This window comes from Hyperoodon ampullatus (assembly GCF_949752795.1).
Source record: "Hyperoodon ampullatus genome assembly, chromosome: 3".
NCBI lineage: Eukaryota > Metazoa > Chordata > Mammalia > Artiodactyla > Ziphiidae > Hyperoodon > Hyperoodon ampullatus.
This window is the reverse complement of record NC_136916.1, coordinates 44,884,768-44,911,111: the sequence shown is the minus strand read 5'-3', so window position 1 is coordinate 44,911,111 and position 26,344 is coordinate 44,884,768. Positions and strand designations below refer to the sequence as shown.

The following is a 26,344-nucleotide window of genomic DNA, read 5'->3' as shown; positions in this document are numbered from 1 at the left end:
ATATGACCCAGCAATCCCACTACTAGGCATATACCCTGAGAAAACCATAATTCAAAAAGAGACATGTACCAAAATGTTCATTGCAGCTCTATTCACAACAGCCCGGAGCTGGAAACAACCTAAGTGTCCATCATCGGATGAATGGATAAAGAAGATGTGGCACATATATACAATGGAATATTACTCAGCCATAAAAAGAAACGAAACTGAGCTATTTGTAATGAGGTGGATAGACCTAGAGTCTGTCATACAGAGTGAAGTCAGAAAAAGACAAATACCGTATACTAACACATATATATGGAATTAAAAAAAATGTCATGAAGAACCTAGGGATAAAACAGGAATAAAGACACAGACCTACTTGAGAATGGACTTGAGGATATGGGGAGGGGGAAGGGTAAGCTGTGAGAAAGCGAAAGAGAGGCATGGACATATATACACTACCAAACGTAAGGTAGATAGATAGTGGGAAGCAGTCGCAGAGCACAGGGAGATCAGCTCGGTGCTTTGTGACTGCCTGGAGGGGTGGGATGGGGAGGGCGGGAGGGAGGGAGATGCATGAGGGAAGGGATGTGGGAACAGATGTATATGTATGACTGATTCACTTTGTTATAAAGCAGAAACTAATTTAAAAAAATTATTAAAAGTAAAAAAAAAAAATCCAAAAAAAAGGAAAACTACTCAACCTATAAAAATATTACGATGTTTATTCCCATTGTAAGAGAAATTGTGACAGTATTATTAATTCTCCTATTTCATTGAAACATTTAATAAATATTTAAACTTAGGCCAGCTTCAGTTTCCCTGGATAAAATCATTAGCTTCAGGAAGTCTTACACCACTGTCAAACTAGGCACATATGCCAGGCAGCAGGTCATGGTTTTATGACTAATGTTAGCCTAAGACCTCATTCTCTGTGCCCAAATTCACCAGCTTATTTATTCTTATTATTCAATTTACAGAATGACCCTAAAATTAAATATAGATCCAAAGAGTTATTTATAATAACCCATCAAGTGTGGACCAGCAAAGCACTCAATTTTGGGGCTGTGTTGCTACCCACATTGGCTTTTCTTAGCACATTTTAAACTGATATATAGTAGTTCAATATGAATGTGATGTTACAAAGGGTATTCACTGATGTGAGCACTTAAGTTCTCATTAAAGTAATTTGATCTTTAAAATCTAAAGTATCAAGAAGCTATGAGAGATACAGATTTTGAAGCATATTTGAAATCATGGAACAATTATTAACAACCAGCATGTAATGACCATTTGTTTTTTATATGCTATATATTGTGTAAAACATTTACATATGCTGATTCACTTAATACTTATAGCACTGAAATGAGGTGGAAATTGTAATTATTCACTTATACAGATGAAGAAACTAATTTTAGAGAAATTAAGAAACCTGCTCATAGGTGTACTGATAAATAGCTATTTAGCTAGAATTCCAGACATCAGAATCTTACACCAGACTTAAAGTTTATGAATTCCATTTCTAAATTTAAAAAGAGAATGGATGACTCTAGATCTTCATAAGTTAGTCTCAGAACACATCAGTCAAGGATATCCTGGAGTGATCAACCATTTATCACAGTTTCTATGACACAAGCATATGCTGTAACATTCTGCTACTTGATACCAGGAAGAAAGAAGTAGTATATATTGTCATGAAGATTTAACAACATTCTTCTTTCTTAGTCATTCTGTGTAGGTTTCTATACCCTATCTGTGCCATTTCCATTTAGCTATCAACTTCTGCAGAATTCAATCTCTAAGCTCTACACCAATCCCAAACTTTCACCCATGATCTAGTCCCTCATTCCTAGAAGACTACCTAACATTTATATTTGACTATCCACTTCATATTTCCCCCAGTTGAAGATGCTTAAAGTCATCATTTGTTCTGATAAAGTAGTCCTTATGCTTTTTGTCCATAATATTTCAAGTCTTCCAATTATCTGGTTTCTAGTACATATTATACACAACTTCCACTTCAATTGTCAAATAAATTTTTTTAAAATTGTTGTTCAAGTGCCCTCCCTGGCTTCTGATTGTTTAAAACTGGTGCTTTCCTCAAGGACAGGCTATGCAGGTGATACAACATCCAAGAGAAGAGGAAGGTGCACATGGCACTTCCCCTGATTCTGGTGAGCCAACATATCCTTTTGGTATTTGGAGTCAGAAAATCAGTTTAGAAAACACAAAAAACCCATGCTTCATAGTTGATGTTCAAGGTCCTTCCCAATCTGGTACCGGCTATTTTCAAAATCCTTATGTCCCAATAATACCCCTCATGAACACCCTATTCATCTACCAAAATGGATTACTAATCCCCATGTCCAAGCCACTGTTAAGTAGGGCCTTAAATACTAAGATATCATTCATGTATATTTTGGTCACAAGGCCACCTGGTTTTTCTTTCCTGTTTCCTATGGTCCCTTAAAATTCACATGCCAGTCTTATCCCCTCAACTATCTTCTCAGCTTAATGCAACATGCACAAGGAAAGCGATGGCCTTACGTTTTGCACCCTCTAATCAAAAAAGACCCTTAGAATAAAGAGCGCTTTTGCTCTTGGTGTACTCTCAATAAATGTATTGACTTATCTCCAAAATTATACAGTCCTCCTTCTAAGTCTTTCCTCTCTACTCAATCCATTGATATTTATATTATATCAGATTTTTACTCTGCTTATGCTGTCTGGTCCAATGGTCTCAATAGAATTTGGATACTAGAGAAACTTGGATATTATGGTATCAGAATGTTTTTATTAGTTCTATTGTAGCCTGCTCAGTAGTGAGTATGAGACAGCTAAAGTATAATAATAAGACACATTGCCATTAGGGAGATGTTTAATGGTGTGAAGCAGGAAGTGTCCAGTTTCTAAGCAGTGGTCAGATCTGTTTTCAGCTCTGACTCCAAAAGGTTCACCCTTTCTGCCAGAGATAGTGAAATAAAAGCCTGCCCATGCCCCAGCTTGCAATAGCAGGAAAGAAGAAGCTTATCCCATTTGAGATGACAAGGCTAATATCTAATGAATAAAAGTAGAGAACTAGACTGTAATACACACTAAAAGGGGGGAAGTTTGTCAGTATCTGCCATATCTTCAGTCAAACATCAAAGATTTTGGGCTTCCCTGGTGGCGCAGTGGTTGAGAGTCCGCCTGCCGATGCAGGGGACACGGGTTCGTGCCCCAGTTCGGGAAGATCCCACATGCCGCGGAGTGGCTGGGCCCTTGAGCCATGGCTGCTGAGCTTGAGCGTCCGGAGCCTGTGCTCCGCAACGGGAGAGGCCCCAACAGTGAGAGGCCCGCGTACCGCAAAAAAAAAAAAAAAAAAAAAAAAAATCTTTTTAGAAAAGAGAGGCAGCCCTGCTGAGTTCTACTTACTGTAGCTTCCTCAAAGGGTCAAGAGAACAGATTTGTATTCTATCCATTTCTCCTTTTCACTCTCAATTCAGATCAGAAATGGACTCTCCATTCTCTCTCTTAAGGCCCCTCTCTTCCCTGTTCCTTTGTCTTTGAGATATGACCCTTGTATTTTTGAGGGACAAACAACCATGTCTAATGAAATATGCCGAGCAAGAAACTGAAGTAGGAAACTACTTCTCCAAGCTTGAATCCATGCATTTTTTCAGGCAGAAGCCCAGAGAAGTAGAGTTGCATAGAAAGAAGTATATTGCCTAATTTAATTCTCTTAACAAGAGTTTCTAGTGAGCTACACATGACTTACAGGTATGCTGATCTTAGAGAAACCACCTTAGTGGCCACTTGGGGCAGCCAGAGTCCCTCATCTCCTCGAGGATGGCCACCTCAACCCAGTTTGCTCAGGGCTTTCCCGGGTTTAGTACTGAAAGACCCATGTCCTGCAAAACTCTTCGGTCCCAGGAGACCCTATCTCTGGCCACCATAAGCAAAGCTTTTACTTTTCTGGTAATGTATCATAAAACTATTATATTTGTATGTACTGGGTGAAAAAGCTGAGATGCATTAAATGATCCTGTGAGCTAACTGTTATGGTTATAATCCACATTTTTCAAATGAAGCATCATGACTTACAGATTAAATGACTTGCCCAAGCTCACTCCGCTAATAAATGGTGGAGTCAAGATTGAAAAAGAGGACTTCTAATTCCAAAGCCTGTATATACACTGATATACCACATTTGCCTTTTGCTCAGAGATGATGCAGGATATTCCCCTCCTCAGGTCCCATTGGCTGAATGAAAGAACTGAAAATATTATTAGCCCTTACTTAGTGTTCTGTCTCTAGTGTGTACCCTTTGAGTTGTTTGTACTCAGTTGGGGAGGGCAGGGGGACTCAGCAGTTTTGCCCGGATACCAAAAGAACAGCTCAAAGTCACATATACCTTTTTTTCTCCTTACAAGTTACTTATACAACTTTTTAAGGCTGGATAAGGATAGCTTAAAACACACACACACACACACACACACACACACACACACACACACACACACTCCTTCCCCCTATTATTCAGGTCTTAGTCTGAATCACCATGTCAGGCTACTTTTGTTCCCTTTTGATCAGACATTTCACAGGAATCCCCCTGTCCTTCCCTGAATTCTGCTGCAAATCACTTTCATTACTGCTAAGCCAGCTTTACCACCAAATATGTCTAAGTCTGAACCCCAATTACGAGTACTGCCCACGTACTCTCTTCAAACTCTGTATAAATCAACGAAGGCAAATACATACTTTGGTAAGAGCTTTCACAGCTCTCACCACATTGATCAAATCTGAGTCTCAACTCTGACCCAGATAGGATACTCTGTTGTATATAATCTGTGGTTTCATTCACTCCTGTGCTATAGCTTTGGTACTTCCTATACTTTTATTTTAAATGTAGCATTAATACACATTTATTATAGAAAAGTCAAAAATATATAGAAGATATAGAGAAAAGAAAATATGTAAATAAACAACAAAAAATATTCCAAATCCCAAAACCCAGCAAAAGATAGCTACAGCAAATACTGTCAGCCCACTTTTTTTTTTTTTAACTCCTTCTAAGCACTTACATTTCCAGTGAGACAAACTCATAGACCAACTAACAGATTTCATCACTTCTGACATTTCTGCTTTTTACCTATGTGAAGTTTATAAGGGACACTGTATGTCTCTCATGGTATACTTGGATTAATTTGCATTTCCAGAAGAAATTTTATGTCTCTATTTTATTTTACTTCCTATACTTGATACAAATAAATGCATCTTATTAAAGTTGGGGATTCTTCTGAAACTTGAGATTTTGTAGTTGTCACCTGGAACAATTATTTCAAGTATTGTTTCCTGAAGGAATCTTTATATGCAAAGATTATGGGGCAGATGGTGTCACCCTGTGTGAAAAGATTTATACTCAGATCATTCTGAGCAGCAATGGCTTCTACCAGTCTCTGCTTTGGCCTTTCCTACCTGGGACCTTAGAGTCTAAACATCAAGATAATGAGGAGTTGCAGTGATGTTTATCATGGTTGACAGAGTTATGTAAAAGTACTCTGGACAAAAGACATGTCTGCTATGCCTCAGCACACTTGCTTCTGAAGACTAATGTGTATCTAAAAATTGTCTCTTGTACTTTTGGCAGATGAGTCTGTTCTGTTAAAGAAAACTATAGAATTTGTGAATATAAATTCATAGCTTCTTCCTTCCTTCTCATCATCATCTAGTAGTTATTGTTCAACAATTATGTTCCTAGAACAACTAAGTCATTTTCACAAGATGCAGGAATTCAAAGTTACAGATATATTATTCAAAAGATTAATATATTTAATATCTATAGTCAGGCATTCAAGGTTTCCACTTGCCTGTCCAAACCCATCTTCCACTTTTCTCCTGCATGCATTCTGACACATTATTGTCCAATATATTTTCTTGCCCATGATGCTATTTAAGTTTTTGTACTGCTTCCTGTTCTGACTTTTCTATATCCAATTATCAAAATCCTACACAAACTTCAAAGCCCAATTCAGTTCCATCTTCTCCATAAAGTCTTCCCTGATAAGTCCAAATCAGAAATATCTTCCTTTTATAAATTTTCAGAGCACTTTATCCACTGGAAAGTAAATCACACTTTACCTTGTATTGTAGCTGAGGTAAGTGGTTAAATACCAAAAATTAGATTCTGGCATTTTCATAGTAATTCCTACTTTTTTATTATTCCAAGTACAGAGACTATCATATTGTAAATAAAGGTAAATACATGGAATAACATTCTATTTTCTTCAAATTATGAGAAATATGTTATTTTTTAATAATATTTAATTATAGGTATACATAATTATGGTAGATCATTAAAAAAAATTGGCCTCAGTTCGTTTCTCCCATAAAGAGTCAGGGTCTGTTTCCATGTTCCTTGAATCTGAGCTGAATTTATTACTTTTTTTGGACAACAGAATGTAGCAAAAGTGCTGGTTGTCAGTTCCAGCCTTGGCTTAAAGTAGCCTTGCTGCTTCCACTAGTTTTCTTAGAATCCCGTCAGTGCCATATGAATAAGCTTGATCTGGCTGGCTGGACAATGAGTGACATATAGCCAACTCTCCTCTGTTGCTCAGATAATAGCCATATATGCACAGACATGTGAGAACCAGCCCCTGTCCAGCGGACCATACATGCCTAAGTGAATGCAGACAAGACTAGTAGATTCATTGTTTTAAGCTACTGAATTTTAGGGTGGTTTACTACACAGCAACATCTGTCTGATAAAGTGATTATATTGGGATAGGATGTAATAGAATCTTAAGGTTAGAAGAGGCTTTAAAGAATCAAACATCTGATATTTAAATTTCCTTTGCAGCATTTCTAACAAGTGATCACCCAAACTATTTAAATCTCTCTGGAAATGGAGAATTTAGTTTTTACAAAATCTCTTACTGTTGGAAATTTCTTCTCTTATTGAGAAGTCTGCCTACTCATAATTTCACCAGTAAGCCGTGGTTTTCCCTCTGTGAATCTCAGGACAATTTAATCCCTTTTTCCACACCTAATCCTTTAAATATCTGAAGACCTTGAGCACATTCTCACCACAACTTTCTCTTTTCCAGATTCAGTGTCCCTGGCTCATTGGTGGTTTTTCCTATGGTATGATTTGAGACTCCTTTTCAACCTGTTTATTTGATCTGCAAGCCTTCTCTTTTGTCTACACCCTGTTCAGATGTTGGTCCCTGAACTGAGCACACAGTCCTGAGAAGCAGGAGAACTCGACAAGTGCGCGGCTTTCTGTCCCATTTCAACCCTGCACTTCTCTCCATGTGCTCTACGGGGGCTTTCCCTGCAGGCCCCCTGCACTAGCACCACAACCTTACTTAATGTGCCACTAGATTCAATGAACACTTTGAAATTCTTCATACATTGATGTTAAACTGTATTTGCTCTCTCTCTTCTATAGAGTCTGAGTTCAAAGCCCATATTTATGCCTAGTTGTGATAATTAAGGCTGTTGAGAAACATTACAGGTCTTTATCCTTTCAGACACATGATAGGATTGCACCTCAACCCTCCCTTTAAAGTAGTTATTCTATGTGATTTGCTTTGTCCATTGTAATATGAACAGAAGGGAGGCATGTCACATCTAACTGGAAGTTTTAAGAGTTAAGAGTCCAGTGTGCCACATCCTAATTTCCCTACAGTGAAAACATGAAAGTGTGGGTTGAGACAAACCTTTGCCAGCCTGGTTCCCTGGGCAACTATCAAGTACATCCTCCTCCCTTGCTTCATATGCATTGAAAACATAGTTTGGGTGAGAAATAAACCTTTATTTGATTAATACACTAAAATGGGGTAGTATGATAGGTTATTGCATAGTAACTTAGTATATCAGTCAGGATAAACTATTTATACTTCATCTTGTTATATTCAGTTGTAGTATGCTAAAAATCTTTTAGATATTAACTCCATTATCTAATAACACTAGTTATTTTGCCCAACGATGTCACCCTCAAATCCTACAATCAGATCTTTCATATTTCCATTTAGTTCAACTAAAAATAATCTGTCTAATACTATGGGTTCAGTCATTCAATCCATCACTAATTCACCTCAATGATATTATGAAATATTATATATTTCTAGGGGATAATACAAAAACCCTTAGCAAATACTTTCCTGGAATCTAGATAGAAATATATGTACAACATTTATTCGATACCCTTATTTAGAAACCTTGTCAGACTAATACATAATGAAATATCAAGTTCAAAATATAATATATAATTACAAAGAACTGATGTAGACTCAAGCATCATCTATTTGCAAATTATATCAGTTTGGCATAATAGTAAAGCAGTCAAGCCCTGGAATATGGTAGACCTAGTTCAAACCTCAGCTCTAATAATCACTATTTCACCTTGACCATATTTAATACCTCTAAGCCTCAGTAACCTCATTTGAAAAATAAAATAATTGTAACATCTACCTTGAAAAGTTGTGATGAGGATTAAAGAAGATAATGCATAAGTAACGCATAGATATGGGCCTGTTATACTGTAACACTAGAAAAAATATTAGTTATTATAATAATTATGAATTTAAAACATCATCCCCATTTTTAAAATATCTAAAATGCTTCCTTATATTCCCCCTATAATATTTCATACCGTTTCTAAATGCTAAGAAAGACTAAGAACTACCTATTGGACATCAATGTAGAATTGGTCATATCTGAGAATTATGGTTTGAACAAGCTGTTCAATATTTAAGAACACACCGTGGATTAAACAAATCTGTTACTTCAAATAAGGAGTAATTACAAGGTATGGAGGCGAACTATTTTGTTAGCAGTGACGATTACTGTTTTTCTGCTCTATTGTCTGCCTATAAGAGGAAATCTCTATTATCTGCCTTCATGGAATATGGTATTCATTTATTAAAAGATACTTAAAACCCCATTCAACATATGCTTTACCGGGATATACAATGATCAAGCTCATTTTTCCCCCTAAGATAGTTCATGTATGTTCGATGTACTCAATAGCCATATCAATTAAGTTTTGGAAAGAATCCTCTGGTTTAGGAAGCAAGGTAGTCATAACTGCCATCTTACCTAGAGGCGTTATTTTCAATGTTTTTTTGACTAATAGCTGGTAATTTTCTAACACTTCCTGTTGGGTGTGTTTTTGCCTGGCAGTTACCTAAAGATAAAAGGAAAAGCAGGCCGTTTCTGAGGGGCCAACCAGTGCTGTAGGCAACAATTCTGGAAGGCTCCAGGGCGAGGAACTGGCTAAAGGAAAGCTGTCAGCATTGATGATGGCTGGTAGTGGCTGTGGTTTCCTTCCCTGGAATGAAGGCATTATCTGCATCCAGGGCTGATATGGATGAAGAGTCATACACATCTTCTCGATCAAAAATGTAAACCTATCTTCCTTAAAAACAAGAGAGTGGCCTTTATGTGATGAGTAAAATCCTGCAACCCAGGATGATCCTGAAGTTGCATATTCTTATGAACAATTTAATAACAGAAGTACAAATGTACTCTGGGTGAGGAATTCTCCATGGACTGCTTTCTCGGCACAGAAAATGGTCTCATTTAGAGTAGACCTCAGGTCTCTTGTGGATGGCAGAATCTTTTCGCTAATATCGTTATCAGAAGATTGGAGAGCCTTATACAGTATCCCTGGATTGACAGTGGGTCATACTCAAGTGTCCTTCTGCATTTATAGTCAGAAAAAAATGTTAAGCTACAAACTCAGGCAAGGTGTCAATCTCTAACTTTGTGAACTATAAGCTAGTAGTAATGAGGTAACAGCTCCATTTTTTTAATCCTTTGAATGAGTTCTGTGAATTATTTGCCAATATCTATGTAGGAAAAAATATGCCTGAAAGAAATGATTTATAATCCATTCCAAGAAAACTATGGCATCTATAAGCCCAGTTTAGACTGTAACACTAGACACTAACAGGGTCTAATAACGTGGTCCTGCTGTTTTGTAGGTTCATACATTGAAGGAGTAAGTCTAGTGGCTGGTCTTTGTGGCTAACGTAAAAATGTACTCTCTAATGACCAAGATTTTCTCAATAGAGGTATTGAGTGATCTCTGAGTAAGTTACAAGAGTCTAATGAAGCATTTCAGCTCACCATGAACTAGGAAAGTGATGGTTGGTGGTAGGCCAAAATTAGATAGGCAGGGTTTTTTGGTTTTGTTTCTGTTTTGGCCACGGGAAGCTAATGGCTTAGCAATCAGTAATTGATACATGGGTTTTAGAAAGTTGATGGCCTTATTGATGTCAGTTTTCCTAGTTAAGAGGCTCTCTGTCTAGGCCAAATCTTGGTGTATAGAATATAACATTTCTGCTTAGCAGGACAACTGCAGGCAGAGTGCCGAGCACTAGTGGTCCTGGTATAATCCAGAGTCTGTCGTAGGGTTGGGACTGCCTCAGCCTCATGTGAGATTCTTTTCTAGCTGATATAACTACCCACTGTCATGATTATGTCTGACATTAGCTATGAGATGCCAGGTTTCATTCTTTCTGTAATAGATTAAGCAAGACAACTCCCTTTATCATTTTTATAAAGGACAAAGTGAAAAAGTTCGTTCAATTATTAATCACCAAAGTTCTCCTTTCTCAGGTAGTAAGAATGGAGTTTATTACAGGAAATCTTTAATACAGTGTGAATTTATATCTAGAGTTTTCTAAAGCGGTAAGGTTTTCTGATAGGAGAATGAAAGGATAAAATTTACTTAGCGTAATTAGAGTAATATTTTTTATATATTTTCTCAGTAGAATCTTCAAAAGTTTCTCCAAAATGGAGAAAAGGAGATTCACAATCCAAAGCAAAGTGGCCTCCTAGTCAACTAGGGTTACATCTACTGTGAGAAAAATCCCCTGATGATTTTTTTTTTCCTGTAAAGGCTTAGTAACATTGAATTTGAGGGGTGGGTTAAGCTGCTTTTAAAACTCAGAGTACTTCTCATGTGTGTCTGATCCTCAAACCACAATTATTTCAGGAATAATTTTTCTTAAAATGTGGTAGACCTGAATCTCTTAGAAAGTAATTCTAACCAATTGATGGAAGAGACTGTCATTCTAAAACAAAATTAACTTATGAATGAGGTCCTAAATGGGCAAAACATTATCATAAACTTTATAGAAGGAAACCTAAGTAATAAAAGACCAACTCTATGCCTTTAAAGAGCTTAAAATCAAGTCATCAAGGATATGAATCTTGTTAAGGTTATGCAATTTAAGAAATTAATATGTGCCATAGGAATGACACAAACAAGAACACAGATAAGGTAGATAATATTTCTCTTTTGTACAAAGAGAGAAATAGAAATCAAGAAGTATATTGAAAGCCATGTACAAAAAAACATACTTTACATTGCAGAAATGAGGAGTCATTAGACACATTTAAGTAGAAAAAGACTGTGCTTTAAGGAGATTAATCTTTAACAGTGTATAGATTGGACTTAAGGTGGAGGAATAAACTGATGCAGGAAGATCAGATAGAAGATAAGCTTGCAACTGCGTAGGTAAAAGCTATTGAGGACTAAAACTAGACTGATGGCAATCTGAATAAGTTGAAAAAAGTGCAGGCATGGTGACTGAATTGCTGTACAATTATGAATTGTGAAAGTAGATCCTGTTTGCATCTGATAACCCTTATAACAATTAACAGTCCTAATCCTAACTCACTTCTCTCTCAGTCTATAGTGAACTCCTCTACCAAAGCCCCTGGGGAGAAAAGGAGTTCTTCCATGAAAACACTAATCAGAAAGTCAAAGAAAAAGGCTTCCATTTTTCTCCAAAGAGTGACCTGCTACTGTGAGTGAAGCAAACTTACGCCAGGGCTGTCATTTTCTTGGTACTCGGCAAACCTGGTTCAGAGAATGTTTAATGCATGATGAACCACTGACCCAGGGAAAGGTTTATAGCTCTGGAAAGAGCCATGATCTAGGCTTAGGAGAATTTCTGGCCCTTTCCTTTAGAAGTAAGGAAATTACCTGTGGGGACAGGGAAAAATTTAATTTATGGGCTTAGATAGGAAAAAACAAAGTTTTCAGCTACCAGAGAAAAGACTGCTGCTATGAGAAAAGATGGGTTAAGAGTCCCTTAAGAGTAAGAACAATCTTAGCTTCCACGTTAAGTGACTGATTTCATGCCCTGACAAAACATGGAGGTCACGACTAGCAGCGGGGAAGGTGGCGTGAAGACAGAATATGACATCCTAAAGTTTATAGAGACTATAAAAGCAATGTCAGGACTATGACAAATATCAAGAGTATATTAAACCTGCTATATCTATATATTGTACCACCTAACTCATGTCAGGTATAACAACTACAACAAAAACCATGATTTTAATCGAGGTAAACTTAAAAACAAAGGAATTGTTCAGAACTTTGGCTAATGATTGACTTATTCACATTCAAAAAGTTATTTGTTCATGGCAATAACTGAACAACCTTGAAAATCTCAGGACTTATTTCATGTATTTTTTTTCTTTTGCTATTTTACCTGTTTGAAAGGGAGGTCAAAACAGAACCTTTTCTTTTTCTATTTGTCAGTCTCTGTGTCATCAAACTGACATTTAAAGACATCAAAATGTCTGATGCTGGGTAGCCATGGGCATGTATCACTCAGATATTCCTCAGAGAAAATCTAGGAACAGTTGGATGACAGCCTTCTGTAACCACACCTCCAGAATCAACTGCAGCATTCACTTGAGGCCAAACTCTTCCCAAGCTGCTGTCAGTGTTCAGTGAGTGAACTTGGTGAGGGTAATGAGCTGCCCCTGTATGCTCAAGGTGGGACTCCTCTAACAGACAGCCTCATCTCTAGCACTCCCCATTGGTCTGACTGACACTTTATTGCAGTCTCATGGCAGTTTCATTGCAGTCAGTTTAAGGCTTTTCATACCTAGTCCTCCTTCTTTCTCCTCCCCCTTTTCCAGGTATCAGACCTATATCATGGTCCAAGGCATTTCTTGCCTACTCCTGTTGTCTGTCTCTCCACTTTATCTGAGATGTTTCTCCCCCAAAAGCTCTTGTACATCTGTCATCTTGGTATGACTCTTAGCTTACGTATATGACAAAAGTTACCAAACTCTTATAAAAGCACTAAGATGTTAAATGTAATGATTTCACTGAAACAAGCATCTTTCCAGCCTTCTCTTTTTCTGTGCATCTTTTCTCTCTTCCTCTCAGTTCTTTTCCAAGAACCTGTCTGAATTTTTATTGTAACAGATAGGAAAAATAAAGTTTGGCATGTATTTTCCAGCAACACTTACAGGAGATATACAGAGAATGAGCAGAAATCAGCAGCCATGTTAATTCCATTATCTGGTTTCAGTGTGTATAGATTGTGCTTTTATTGACACTTGAGAAGTGAGAGGGAGGATGGATGTGGTTTGGCTCTGAACTCATTAGGGATGCTGAAGGCAGAGAGGTGAAGGATATAGTAGCCTTGCCCTGAAGCAGCAATGACTCCCTATTTTCAAAGTCTGTTCCAGTGTCAGTTTCGCAGCACAACAGAAATTTTAATATTGAGGATTACAGCAATATTTTACTCTACTAAAATATATATATTTAAATATTGATAGGGAAAAGTAAAATAAACAAATATTTCTGGAATAGGTTGTGACTGAAAGCTTGCATTTAAATGTACTCTTCAGGTTCTTCAAGAGGAACTTGCCTTCAGATAACAGCAAATCCTCTTGAAGACTAAAAATTATCACCTCTTTCCCATACCATCATAATTCCAAAATCCCTTGCTAAGTCCTTGAAATAGGAAATTTCTGGGAAAAAAATGTGGAAATGATCTAAAGAATTGAAATGAAAAGATGACCTATTGTAGCTAGACATTTACACAGCATACACTTAACAAAAACATGGATGTAGATTAACTCTGTTGCTCTGACAATGATAAAAGTCCATATTCAGATATGAGTTAAGAAAGCAAGTTGTTTTCAAGTGATGGATGCCACAGGAAGGTAGGAATTTAAAGAACTGTAAGCTCATAAACTCAGATAAGCCTCTAAGACTATGACATACAAATTTTTTTAAAATTTAAATTGTAATTCAACTTATTTTCTAAAATAAACATTTTATTAGTTTTGTCACAGTATCATTTTTTTGTAAACTTAAAGACAGTATATGTGGGGTAGTGAGGAGAGAGTAATCCATTTATTACCTGAATTTTCTATAAATAATCCATAGTGAACTTTTGCCACAGTTCATTTTTATAACATATTTAAATTATTGTGACATTACAAATGTGAATATAATTCTTCACATATTTAAAGGACATTGAAATGTTTGTAGACATAAATAATATCTTAGTTACTTATTTGAAAAATCTCAGTAAAAATGATGTTATTATCCAGGAGCTTTAAATTTGAAACTTAAAATTTTTCATATGTTTAATTTAAAGAAAATAGCATGTGGATGTTATTTAACAAAATTCATTTGAAGAGGATGAGAATATTATAAAACATAACCATGAGACTATTTCTTGGCCCCTCCAAAAAATCCTAAACCATATATCTAAATTTTGCTTCTATTTCTATTGTACACAAATGTGTTCAAATTTCAACACTTATAAAACAATTTAACTATCTATCCTGTGCATAAGCTTTGGTCCAAACATCACACTTCGAAAATTGATTATATGTTTGTTCTAGTATCATTTACAATAATGACACAGAAATATTCTGGAAAATTCATTAATAGAAGAATGAACAAACATTACATAAATGTTCTGAAATATTTACATCGCTTATGAATAATGAAGTGCAAAGTTTTCCAAGGTATGTTGTCAAATAGTAAAAAAGAAAAGGTAAGGAAAAAGAAACCCACAAGTTGCAAGTGAAATATAGCATAGTAATTAAAATCACAGACTCTGGAACTAGACTAACTTGAATACTGACTTTGCTACTTACTAGCTGTATGAAGAGAAAGGTTTGGTTTTGGTTGCTTTTCTTTCTTTCTTTCTTTTTAACTACATTATACATCAGTTTCCTCATGTGTAAAATGGAGGTCAAAATAGTACTTACCTCACAGGGCTATTGTAAGGAACAAATGAGTCATTATATATGAAACAATTATAATAATATCTGCTATTATGTCAGCACTAAATTAGTGCTTCTTTATTTACATATAGAATGGCCTAATTTATGTTCAATGCACAGAGACAAACAAAACTATTATTCTATATGAACTTATAGAACATATATGTTTGCAAGCACACAGAAAAAGGCCTAACAACACACATGCCAAACTGATACCTATGTATCATTAGGGGCATTAAAGGAAATCCTTTGCTGTTTGAGTATCTTACATAGAAAATATAATTAATACATTATTTTGTGATTACATTTTAAATACTTTATACACTCATTAAATGGAACTATAAAAAACAATGGTGAAGATTACATTCATTCACTTATTGACATAAAATATGTTCATGCACATATCATAAAGTACAAGCAAGCAGATCAAAACATTATTAATTTTATTAACATGAACTCAATAATGTAAAATTATATGGTTATGTTTTGTGTATGGCATGATCATGTTAATGTTTATTCTGGCTGGTGATTTCAACTTTGTTCTTTATATATAGATACATGTATATATAATTAAACATAAATATACACAAATCTATATATTACTTTTTTAAAAACACTATAAAAGCTATTTTACTGTGAAAAGAAAGCAACAGCAAGGCAAGTTAATTATACCGTCATGCAACATTATGCACTCAAAATACATATGTTGAGACCACCACTGAGAACCACTGATGAATGGAATGAATTAGAAAGGTTATGAATGTACTTACCCACCAAACGCCTGTAGTGCAGAGAATTTGGAAGCATCCAAATCATTGCCACTTACTATTCGAGCCTTAAACGAAAATGGAGAAAAACAAAACAAAAGAAAGAGGCTTTTAGTATCCTATAGCTGTGTATACATGAATTTGGAACACGCGTCAACTGCACTAGACACGTAACACCTAGTATGACAGATGCTAAGCAGGGTCAGCTTCAAGTCAAAGCTACTGTGTTTTTGTGAGTGGAGGTTTTGAAATTAGCTGTCAGCATCCAGACAAAAGCACTGGCAGAGTCGAGGAAAATATCATATTCCAAATACTATTTGCCCTTAAAACTTGGTATGTGCAGTGAAGATCATGAATCAGTCAGAGAGATCATGATTCGCCAGACTTAAAAACAGATGCTGAGTTTGACCGTAGCAGACCCCTAGGTTGGCAAGTGTAAGCTAAAGTAAGCAAAGCTAGCAAGGTGTAACCTCTTCATAAATGCAACAGATTGGGGCACACTTAAATGACAACCAAAGAATGGAAAGCTGGGATAACATGCACAGTTCACAACTAAAACAGAAGAACCAAAACAGGTCTAATATGTCACAAACAAACATGTACAAAAGACAAGGTCCCTCAGGAGGGAAGAAAAAGTATGATTTAAAACCTTTTCATCCACAGAACTGCTATCTGAAAGAGAATCAGGAAAAGAAGGAATAAATGTTAGATGGAGTACTTTTCAAGAAATCATTTAAACATATACATGAACAAAGTGTTAGTGTTATATAGTTTAAAATCATAAATGAACCCCAAGGAAAGAAGAATAGTTGGTCCTCACAATTTAAAGAGCCGGAAAATGTGCCAGAATGCTTGAAAAGTATAAAAGGGTGATTACAGGACTTAACAAAAGACAATGTGCCATAAAAAGAAAAGAACAGTTTAAGTATCAGAATGCCTAGGCTCCAGTTGGGGCTCTGTCACTTACTAAGCACACGGGGCAAACTACCAAATTCTCTGGAGTCTGGAGTCTAGACCTAACTCTGAAATAAAGTCACTAATACTTTGCTTTTTGCCTCCAAACGTTGTGGAGAGGATCAATTAAGATCAATATATATGAAAGTAAACCCCAGGTGACTGTATAAACTAAAGATGTTTCATTGAGGGATTATTTATGGCTTCTCATAGAACTTCAGAACTAAAAGATTAATTAAGTATATTTCATCTTGCAAATAAGAAAACTTGCCTGAAGGGATTAAATGACTTAGGGTCCCAAAACTAATAAATGACAGAGTGGGACACAAATCCAGGTCTTCTGATCCCCCACCTGCTGCCCTTTAGATCCAATGTTTCAGGCGAATTGAACAAAACAGTGAGGGGTGGTGATCCACAGTTCTCCATTGCAACTTAAGATAAATCACAATGTCAACATTTGTCACTTTCAACTGCTCATGGGCCCAAATAGATGAACAATGGACTACTGCTTTTTTTTTTTTTCTTTTTGAAACTCAAGTCTAAATCTGTAAGGGTCATCATAGCATGGTCCATTTCTACCTTACATAGAGTTATTGCTTTTTAGCATAAAGCTGGAGGGATTTCTCTATGAATACAAGTTCACAGAAAACTAGAGCTGGCAAGACCTTACAGTTCATGTAGTGCAATCCCCTTATTTTTATAGATGAGCCCCAGAGACAAAAAGATTTCCCCGAGGTCATGTATCTCAATGATGATCTTTATTGATAAAAATCTGAAATATATTTGTTTTCTTGACTCATTAAGTATGAACCAGTTAACATAACTAAATATTTTTGTGCAATACTTAAGATTTTACAATGTCCCTGGGTTCTATCTTTGAATATAAAACAGGGTAAGGCACAATATAGAGTAATAAAGCAAATCTTATTTATGGCCATAAGTATTTTTAAATACTTCACAAAATACAGAAAATAAAATTCAGCACAGTATCAGAAGAATAATATATCATAGCCATGAAGATTTTTTCATAAGCATGATCTAAAATCACTGACGAATTTAACATGACATATTAACTGGTCATAAAATACATATCTGCATTTCAACAGGAACACACAAGTTATTAGAAAAAATTTCAAAATCTTCCAAATAATTTTTAACCTATTTAAAATAGGATTGGAATGAGTCTTAAGTTTAATATGCTAAAAACATCTTTCAGAATCAACTTAAGTGTAAAATATTAGGGCATCCCTATTATTAAAAGCAAAACAAAAATGTTCACTACCATATTTTAACTTAATTCCAGAAATTCTGACCAATATATTAAAACAGAAATAAACAACTCAAATGTTGAAAGGTAAAATACAGAGTTATTATTTTTCAGGAACTACAGTATTATACCCTGAAAACAAGCCAAGCCAAACCATCTGGAAAACTATTAGGATAATAAAATAGGTGGCAAAGTGAATATATAACCAACACATCAAGTAACAACATTAAGTTATTTCCTACTAACTAGCAATAACTAGTTTGGAATACAATGACATTAGATCTCATTTCAAATATCCAGCACTGTGACACAGTCTTCCATTCTAACTGTCTTCTATAGCAACCACTTGACTATATAAAGGTAATCTTACCAAAGCTGTTATTTTTCAGCTGCTAAATGTGGTAATACATTAACTTTTCATTCATTGATTCATTCAATGTTCATTCATTCTTTCACTGAATACATATTTTTATTATCAATGAACCTTTGTTGTTCACTTTGACTCCTTTCTTGTCCCCATTTGAAACCTTTCTGAAATATAAATATGATGTCACTTCCCTTTTTAAAACCCACCAATGTCACCCAATGCCCATTTGAGAAATTAGATCTATATATACTAGAAATTCATGGCTCACCAGTCCTCATTCACATCCTACACTTTGGCCACAATTAAATTCTTGCCATTTAGTTTCCATGCATGTGTTTTAAATGTGTGCCTTTGCATTTTCAGTTTCCTCCCTCTAAAACAAGTTATCGCTTTCTTCATCCAGCTAACTGCCTGTCAGCCTCCAAAACTCAGTTGAAGCATAACCCCCTCTCCTGGAATCTTGCTACTTTTCAGGGATTCATGGTCTTTATACATGAGTGCTGCACACTGTGTATTCCTCTTGGCTAACCCTCAAAATTTTCCAATTTCCTTATCTGAAATCCTTCTAAAAAAGTGCCTCAATGATACTTTATTTAACCTTTTTGTCAACTTCCATTATATTCCTGAAACACCAGGAGATGACTAATAAATGTTTGCTAAGCAGTGAATGTACAACCTTACATAAGCTATATGACTTTATTGAAGTATTTAAAAATCCATATAAAGAAAACCATTATTTCATCTTTCTGTATAGGGAGGATGAATTACTTTCTAACAGATTTATAGATTTAACAGCTAAAATCCTAATGGCAGTTAGGATTACACCTAATGGCAGTTGTTGTAACTTGAAATTATTCTAATTTTAAGTACAACTAGGTCAACAAACAAGTGAAAACACATAAGATTGTTTTAAAGGAGATTAATGAGGACAGATCACACAAATATTAAAAGTCTATGATAGCTAAAATATTATGGTTGTGGCAAAGTAATAGAAGATCAGTGAAACATAAAATATACCGAAGTAATATACCCTTATACTTAAGAACTTAGTGAATAAGAAAGGACATACTATTATCAAAGAAAATGAGAAACATTAGTTAATACATGATGCTTCTGGGGGCAGAGACAAGATGGCAGAATAGAATGACTTGAGCTCATTCCCTCTCACCAAAACACCAAAATCACAACTGACTGCTGAACAACCATTGACAAAAAAACACTGGAAACTACCAATAAAGATATCCTACATCCAAAGACAAAGCAGAAGCCAAATGAGACACTAGAAGAAGCACAATCATGATAAAATCAAATCACATACTTGGCAGGTGGGTGACCCACAAACTGGAAAACAATTATATGACAGAAGTTATCCCAGAGGAGTGAAAGTTCTGATCCCCACATCAGGCACCCCATCATGAGAGTCTTGCATCAGGAGGAGTCCCCAGAGCATCTGGCTTTGAAGGTCATTGGGGTTCTGATCACAGGAATTCCACAGCAATGGGAGAAACAGAAACTCCACTCTTGGATGTTGCACATAAGGTCTTGTGCACACCTGGATGCAGGGGAAAAAGCAATGACCTCATAAGAGCCTGGGCCAGACCTACTTGCTGGTATTGGAGGGTCTCCTGAAGAGGCAGGGGGAGGCTGTGGCTCACTGCAGGGGAAAAGATAATGGAGGCTGTAGTTCTAGAGAATACTCATTGGCAAGAGCTCTCCTGTAGGTCACCATTTTCCCACAAGACCTGGCCCCACCCAATGCCCTGTATGCTCCAGTGCTGAAACACCTCAGTCCAAACAACCAACAGGGTGGGAACACAGCTCCACCCAACTGCAGACAGGCTACCTAAAGTCTTCCTGGGCCCACAGCTTCCCAATGAACACACCCCTTCACATGGTCCTGCCCACCAGAGGGACAAGACCAAGTTCTAGTAACCAGTGGGCAAGAACCAGTCCTTCCCACCAGGAAGCTGGCATAAGCCCCTTAGACCAGCATTATCCATCAGGGGACAGACAGCAGAAGCAAGAAGAACTAAAAACCTGCCTCCTGAGGAACAGAAACAGCAAACACAGAAAGCTACATAAAATGAGAAAGCAGAGGAATGTGTCCCAGATGAACAAACAAGATAAAACCCCAGAAGAACTACTAAGTGAACTGGAGATAGGTAATCTACCTGAAAAAGAATTCAGAGTAATGATAGTAAAGATGATCTAAAATCTTGGAAAAAAGAATGGAGGAACAGACAGAGAAGATACAAGAAATGTTTAAAAAAGAGCAAGAAGATCTACAGGGCTTCCCTGGTGGCGCAGTGGTTGAGAGTCCGCCTGCCGATGCAGGGGACATGGGTTCGTGCCCCGGTCCGGGAGGGTCCCGCATGCCGCGGAGAGGCTAGGCCCGTGAGCCATGGCCACTGAGCCTGCGCGTCTGGAGCCTGTGCTCCGCAACGGGAGAGGCCACAACAGTGAGAGGCCCGCATACCGCAAAAAAAAAAAAAAAAAAAAAAAAAAAAAAAAAAAAAAAAAAAAAAAAAAGAAGATCTACAGAACAGAGATGAACACCACAATAACTGGAATAAAAATACACCAGAAGGAATCAATATCAGAATACATGAATCACAGGGCTTCCCTGGTGGCACAGTGGCTGAGAGTCCGCCTGCTGATGCAGGGAATGCGGGTTTGTGCCCCGGTCCGGGAAGATCCCACATGCCGCAGAGCATCTGGGCCCGTGAGCCATGGCTGCTGAGTCTGCACGTCCAGAGCCTGTGCTCCACAACAGGAGAGGCCACAACAGTGAGAGGCCCGTGTACCGCAAAAAAACAAACAAAAAAAATAGAATACATGAATCACAAGAATGAATAAGTGAACTGGAAGACAGAATGGTGGAGATCACTGCTTCAGAACAGAATAAAGGAAAAAGAATGAAAAGAAATGAGGACAGTCTAAGAGACCTCTGGGACAACATTAAACACACCAATATTCTCAGTATGGAGGTCCTAGAAGAAGAAGACAGAGAAAGGATCTGATAAAATATATGAAGAGGTAATAGCTGAAAACTCCCCTATCATGGGAAACAAAGCAGTCATCCAAGTCCAGGAAGTGCAGAGAGTCCCAGGCAGGAAAACCCCAAGGAGGAGCATGCCAAGAGACATAGTAATCAAGTTGACAAAAATTAAAGACAAAGAAAATATTAAAAGCAACAAGGGAAAAGCAAAAATAACATACAGGGAACTCCCATAAGGTTATCAGCTGATTTTTCAGCAGAAACTCTACAGGCCAGAAGGGAGTGGCAAAATATATGTAAAATGATGAAAGGGAAGAACCTACAACCAAGAATACTCTACCAAGTAATGCTCTCATTCAGATGTGATGGAGAAATCAAAAGCTTTATAGACAAGAAAAAGCTAAGAGAATTCAGCACCACCAGAACAGCTTTGCAACAAATGCTAAAGGAACTTCTCTAGGTGAAAAAGAAAAAGCCACAACTAGAAACAAGAAAATAATGAATGGAAAAGCTCACCAGTAAAGGCAAACATAGAGTAAAGGTAGAAAGTCATCCACACACAAATATGAAGTCAAAACCAGCAACTGTGAGAAGAGGAGAGTACAAACGCAAGACATTGGAAATGGATTTGAAATTAAGGGACCAGCAACTTAAAACAATCTTGTTTGTATACAGACTGCTATATCAAAACCTCAAGGTAACCACAAAGAGAAAAACTACAATAGATACATAAAAAATAAAAAGGAATCCAAACACTAATGTTAGTCATCAAAACACAACAGAAGGGAACAAAAGAGGAAGGGAAGGAAAAAGACCTACAAAAACAAAACCAAAACTATTAACAAAATGGCAATAAGAACATACATATTGATAATTACCTTAAACATAAATGGATTAAATGTTCCAACCAAAAGACAAAGACTGGCTGAATGTATACAAAAATAAGACCCATATATATGCTGTCTACAAGAGACCCACTTCAGATCTAGGGACACATACTGACTGAAAGTGAAGGGATGGAATAAGGTATTCTATATAAATGGGAATCAAAAGGAAGCTGGACTAGCAATACTCATATCATACAAAACAGACTTTAAAATAAAGACTGTTATAAAAGACAAAGAAGGGGGCTTCCCTGGTGGCGCAGTGGTTGGGAGTCCGCCTGCCAATGCAGGGGACGCGGGTTCGTGCCCCAGTCCGGGAGGATCCCACATGCCGCGGAGCGGCTGGGCCCATGAGGCATGGCCGCTGAGCCTGCGTGTCCAGAACCTGTGCTCCGCAACGGGAGAGGCCACAACAGTGAGAGGCCCGTGTACCGCAAAAAAAAAAAAAAAAAAAAAGATAAAGAAGCAAACTTCACAATGATCAAGGCAACAATCCAAGAAGAAGATATAATAATTGTAAAAATATACGTACCCAACATGGGAGCACCACAATATATAAGGAAAAAACTAACAGCCATAAAAGGAGAACTCTACAGTAACACATTAATAGTGGGGGACTTGGCCAAAACCAGCCAGTCGGCCTGTCCCACAAAGAACGGGCGTCCCTGGACCTGCCGCTTCCTCCCTGGGCCCTGGAGCTGCTGTCTGCTACAGGGCCCATGGTGCAAGAATAGAAGGAGACCCACAGCAATAATTTGAGACAACAGAACCTTTAAAGATACTGTGTCCTCGATTCATTAGAGATGGCATGTTCTATGGGCTAGAGGAACCATCTTTTTGAAGTTCAACACTTTAAAGGAAAAACATCTGATCAGATTCTTGCCTATTTGGGCAGCAAAGCAGAAGAAGAGCATAATTATTACCCTACATGTAGTTAAGTGAAAAATATAACTTGTGTCAGACACGAAAGCCCCACGCTACAGATAAGATACATCAGAAATTCATCTACACGTGGAACAACTCCAACAGAACACCTACTGAACGCTGACAGAAGACCTCAGACCCCCCAAAAGGCAAGAAACTTCCCACATACCTGGCCGGGTGGATGAAAGGCTCGTGGTGCTGCAGCCAGGAGTCAGTGCTGTGCCTCTGAAGTGGGAGAGCCAACCTCAGGACACGGGTCCACAAGAGACCTCCCAGCTCCACATAATATCAAGCAGCGAAAATCTCCCAGGGATCTCCATCTCAACACCAGCACCCAGCTTCAGTCAACGACCAGCAAACTACAGTGCTGGTCACCCTATGCCAAGCAACTAGCAAGGCAGGAACACAACCCCACCCATTAGCAGAGAGACTACCTAAAAACATAATAAGGCCACAGGCACCCCAAAACACACCACCAGACGTGGACCTGTCCACCAGAAAGACAAGATCGAGCCTCAACCACCAGAACACAGGCATTAGTCCCCCCCAACAGGAAGCCTACACAACCTACTGAAACAACCTTAGCCACGGGGGACAGATACCAAAAACAACGGGAACTACGAATCCGCAGCCTGCAAAAAGGAGACCCCAAACACAGTAACATAAGAAAAATGAGAAAGCAGAAAAACACACAGCAGGTGAAGGAGCAAGATAAAAACCTACCAGACCTAACAAATGAAGAGGTAATAGGCAGTCTATCTGAAAAAGAATTCAGAATAATGATAGTAAAGATGATCCAAAATCTTGGAAATAGGATAGACAAAATGCAAGAAACAGTTAACAAGGACCTAGAAGAACTAAAGATGAATCAAGCATCGATTAAAAACACAATAAATGAAATGAAAAATACTCTAGATGGGATCAATAGCAGAATAACTGAGGCAGAAGAACGGATAAGTGACCTGGAAGATAAAATAGTGGAAATAACTGATGCAGAGCAAAATAAAGAAAAAAGAATGAAAAGAATAGAGGACAGTCTCAGAGACCTCTGGGACAACATTAAACGCACCAACATTCGAATTATAGGGGTTCCAGAAGAAGAAGAGAAAAAGAAAGGGACTGAGAAAATATTTGAAGAGATTATAGTTGAAAACTTCCCTAATATGGGAAAGGAAATAGTTAATCAAGTCCAGGAGGCACAGAGAGTCCCATACAGAATAAATCCAAGGAGAAATACGCCAAGACACATATTAATCAAACTGTCAAAAATTAAACACAAAGAAATCATATTAAAAGCAGCAAGGGAAAAACAACAAATAACACACAAGGGAATCCCCATCAGGTTAACAGCTGATCTCTCAGCAGAAACTCTACAAGCCAGAAGGGAGTGGCAGGACATAATTAAAGTGATGAAGGAGAGAAACCTGCAACCAAGATTACTCTACCCAGCAAGGATCTCATTCAGATTTGATGGAGAAATTAAAACGTTTACAGACAAGCAAAAGCTGAGAGAGTTCAGCACCACCAAACCAGCTTTACAACAAATGCTAAAGGAACTTCTCTAGGCAAGAAACACAACAGAAGGAATATACCTACAATAACGAACCCAAAGCAATTAAGGAAATGGGAATAGAAACATACATATCAATAATTACCTTAAATGTAAATGGACTAAATGCTCCCACCAAAAGACACAGAGTGGCTGAATGGATACAAAAACAAGACCCATATATATGCTGTCTACAAGAGACCCACTTCAGACCTAGAGACACATACAGATTGAAAGTAAGGGGATGGAAAAAGATATTCCATGCAAATGGAAATCAAAAGAAAGCTGGAGTAGCAATTCTTATATCAGAGAAAATAGACTTTAAAATAAAGACTATTAGAAGAGACAAAGAAGGACACTACATAACGATAAAGGGATCGATCCAAGAAGAAGATATAACAATTGTAAATATTTATGCACCCAACATAGGAGCACCTCAATACATAAGGCAAATACTAACAGCCATAAAAGGGGAAATCGACAGTAACACAATCATAGTAGGGGACTTTAACACCCCACTTTCACCAATGAACAGATCATCCAAAATGAAAATAAATAAGGAAACACAAGCTTTAAATGATACATTAAACAAGATGGACTTAGTTGATATTTATAGGACATTCCATCCAAAAACAACCGAATACACATTTTTCTCAAGTGCTCATGGAACATTCTCCAGGATAGATCATATCTTGGGTCACAAATCAAGCCTTGGTAAATTTAAGAAAATTGAAATTGTATCAAGTATCTTTTCCGACCACAATGCTATGAGACTAGACATCAATTACAGGAAAAGATCTGTAAAAAATACAAACACATGGAGGCTAAACAATACACTACTCAATAACGAAGTGATCACTGAAGAAATCAAAGAGGAAATTAAAAAATACCTAGAAACAAATGACAATGGAGACACGACGACCCAAAACCTATGGGACGCAGCAAAAGCAGTTCTAAGGGGGAAGTTTATAGCAATACAATCCCACCTTAAGAAACAGGAAACATTTCGAGTAAACAACCTGACCCTGCACCTAAAGCAATTAGAGAAAGAAGAACAAAAAACCCCCAAAGTTAGCAGAAGGAAAGAAATCATAAAGATCAGATCAGAAATAAATGAAAAAGAAATGAAGGAAACGATAGCAAAGATCAACCAAACTAAAAGCTGGTTCTTTGAGAAGATAAACAAAATTGACAAACCATTAGCCAGACTCATCAAGAAAAGAAGGGAGAAGACTCAAATCAGTAGAATTAGAAATGAAAAAGGAGAAGTAACAACTGACACTGCAGAAATACAAAAGATCATGAGAGATTACTATAAGCAACTCTATGCCAATAAAATGGACAACCTGGAAGAAATGGACAAATTCTTAGAAATGCACAACCTACCAAGACTGACTCAGGAAGAAATAGAAAATATGAATAGACCAATCACAAGCACTGAAATTGAAACTGTGATTAAAAATCTTCCATCAAACAAAAGCCCAGGACCAGATGGCTTCACAGGCGAATTCTATCAAACATTTAGAGAAGAGCTAACACCCATCCTTCTCAAACTCTTCCAAACAATATCAGAGGAAGGAACACTCCCAAACTCATTCTACGAGGCC

The 26,344-nt window shown here is 37.2% G+C and overlaps 1 protein-coding gene across 1 annotated transcript in view; it reads right to left on the bottom strand.

Moving 5' to 3' along the window:
• Positions 1 to 26,344, bottom strand: part of UNC13C (unc-13 homolog C) — a gene marked incomplete at both ends in the record, with an annotated part of 584,133 nt that overhangs the window by 452,363 nt on the left and 105,426 nt on the right. Inside the window, 2 exons of the mRNA XM_079701234.1 lie at positions 15,798 to 15,862; positions 16,444 to 16,466. Of these exons, the coding sequence (XP_079557360.1) occupies positions 15,798 to 15,862; positions 16,444 to 16,466 (88 nt within the window). The remainder of the gene's footprint in view (positions 1 to 15,797; positions 15,863 to 16,443; positions 16,467 to 26,344) is intronic.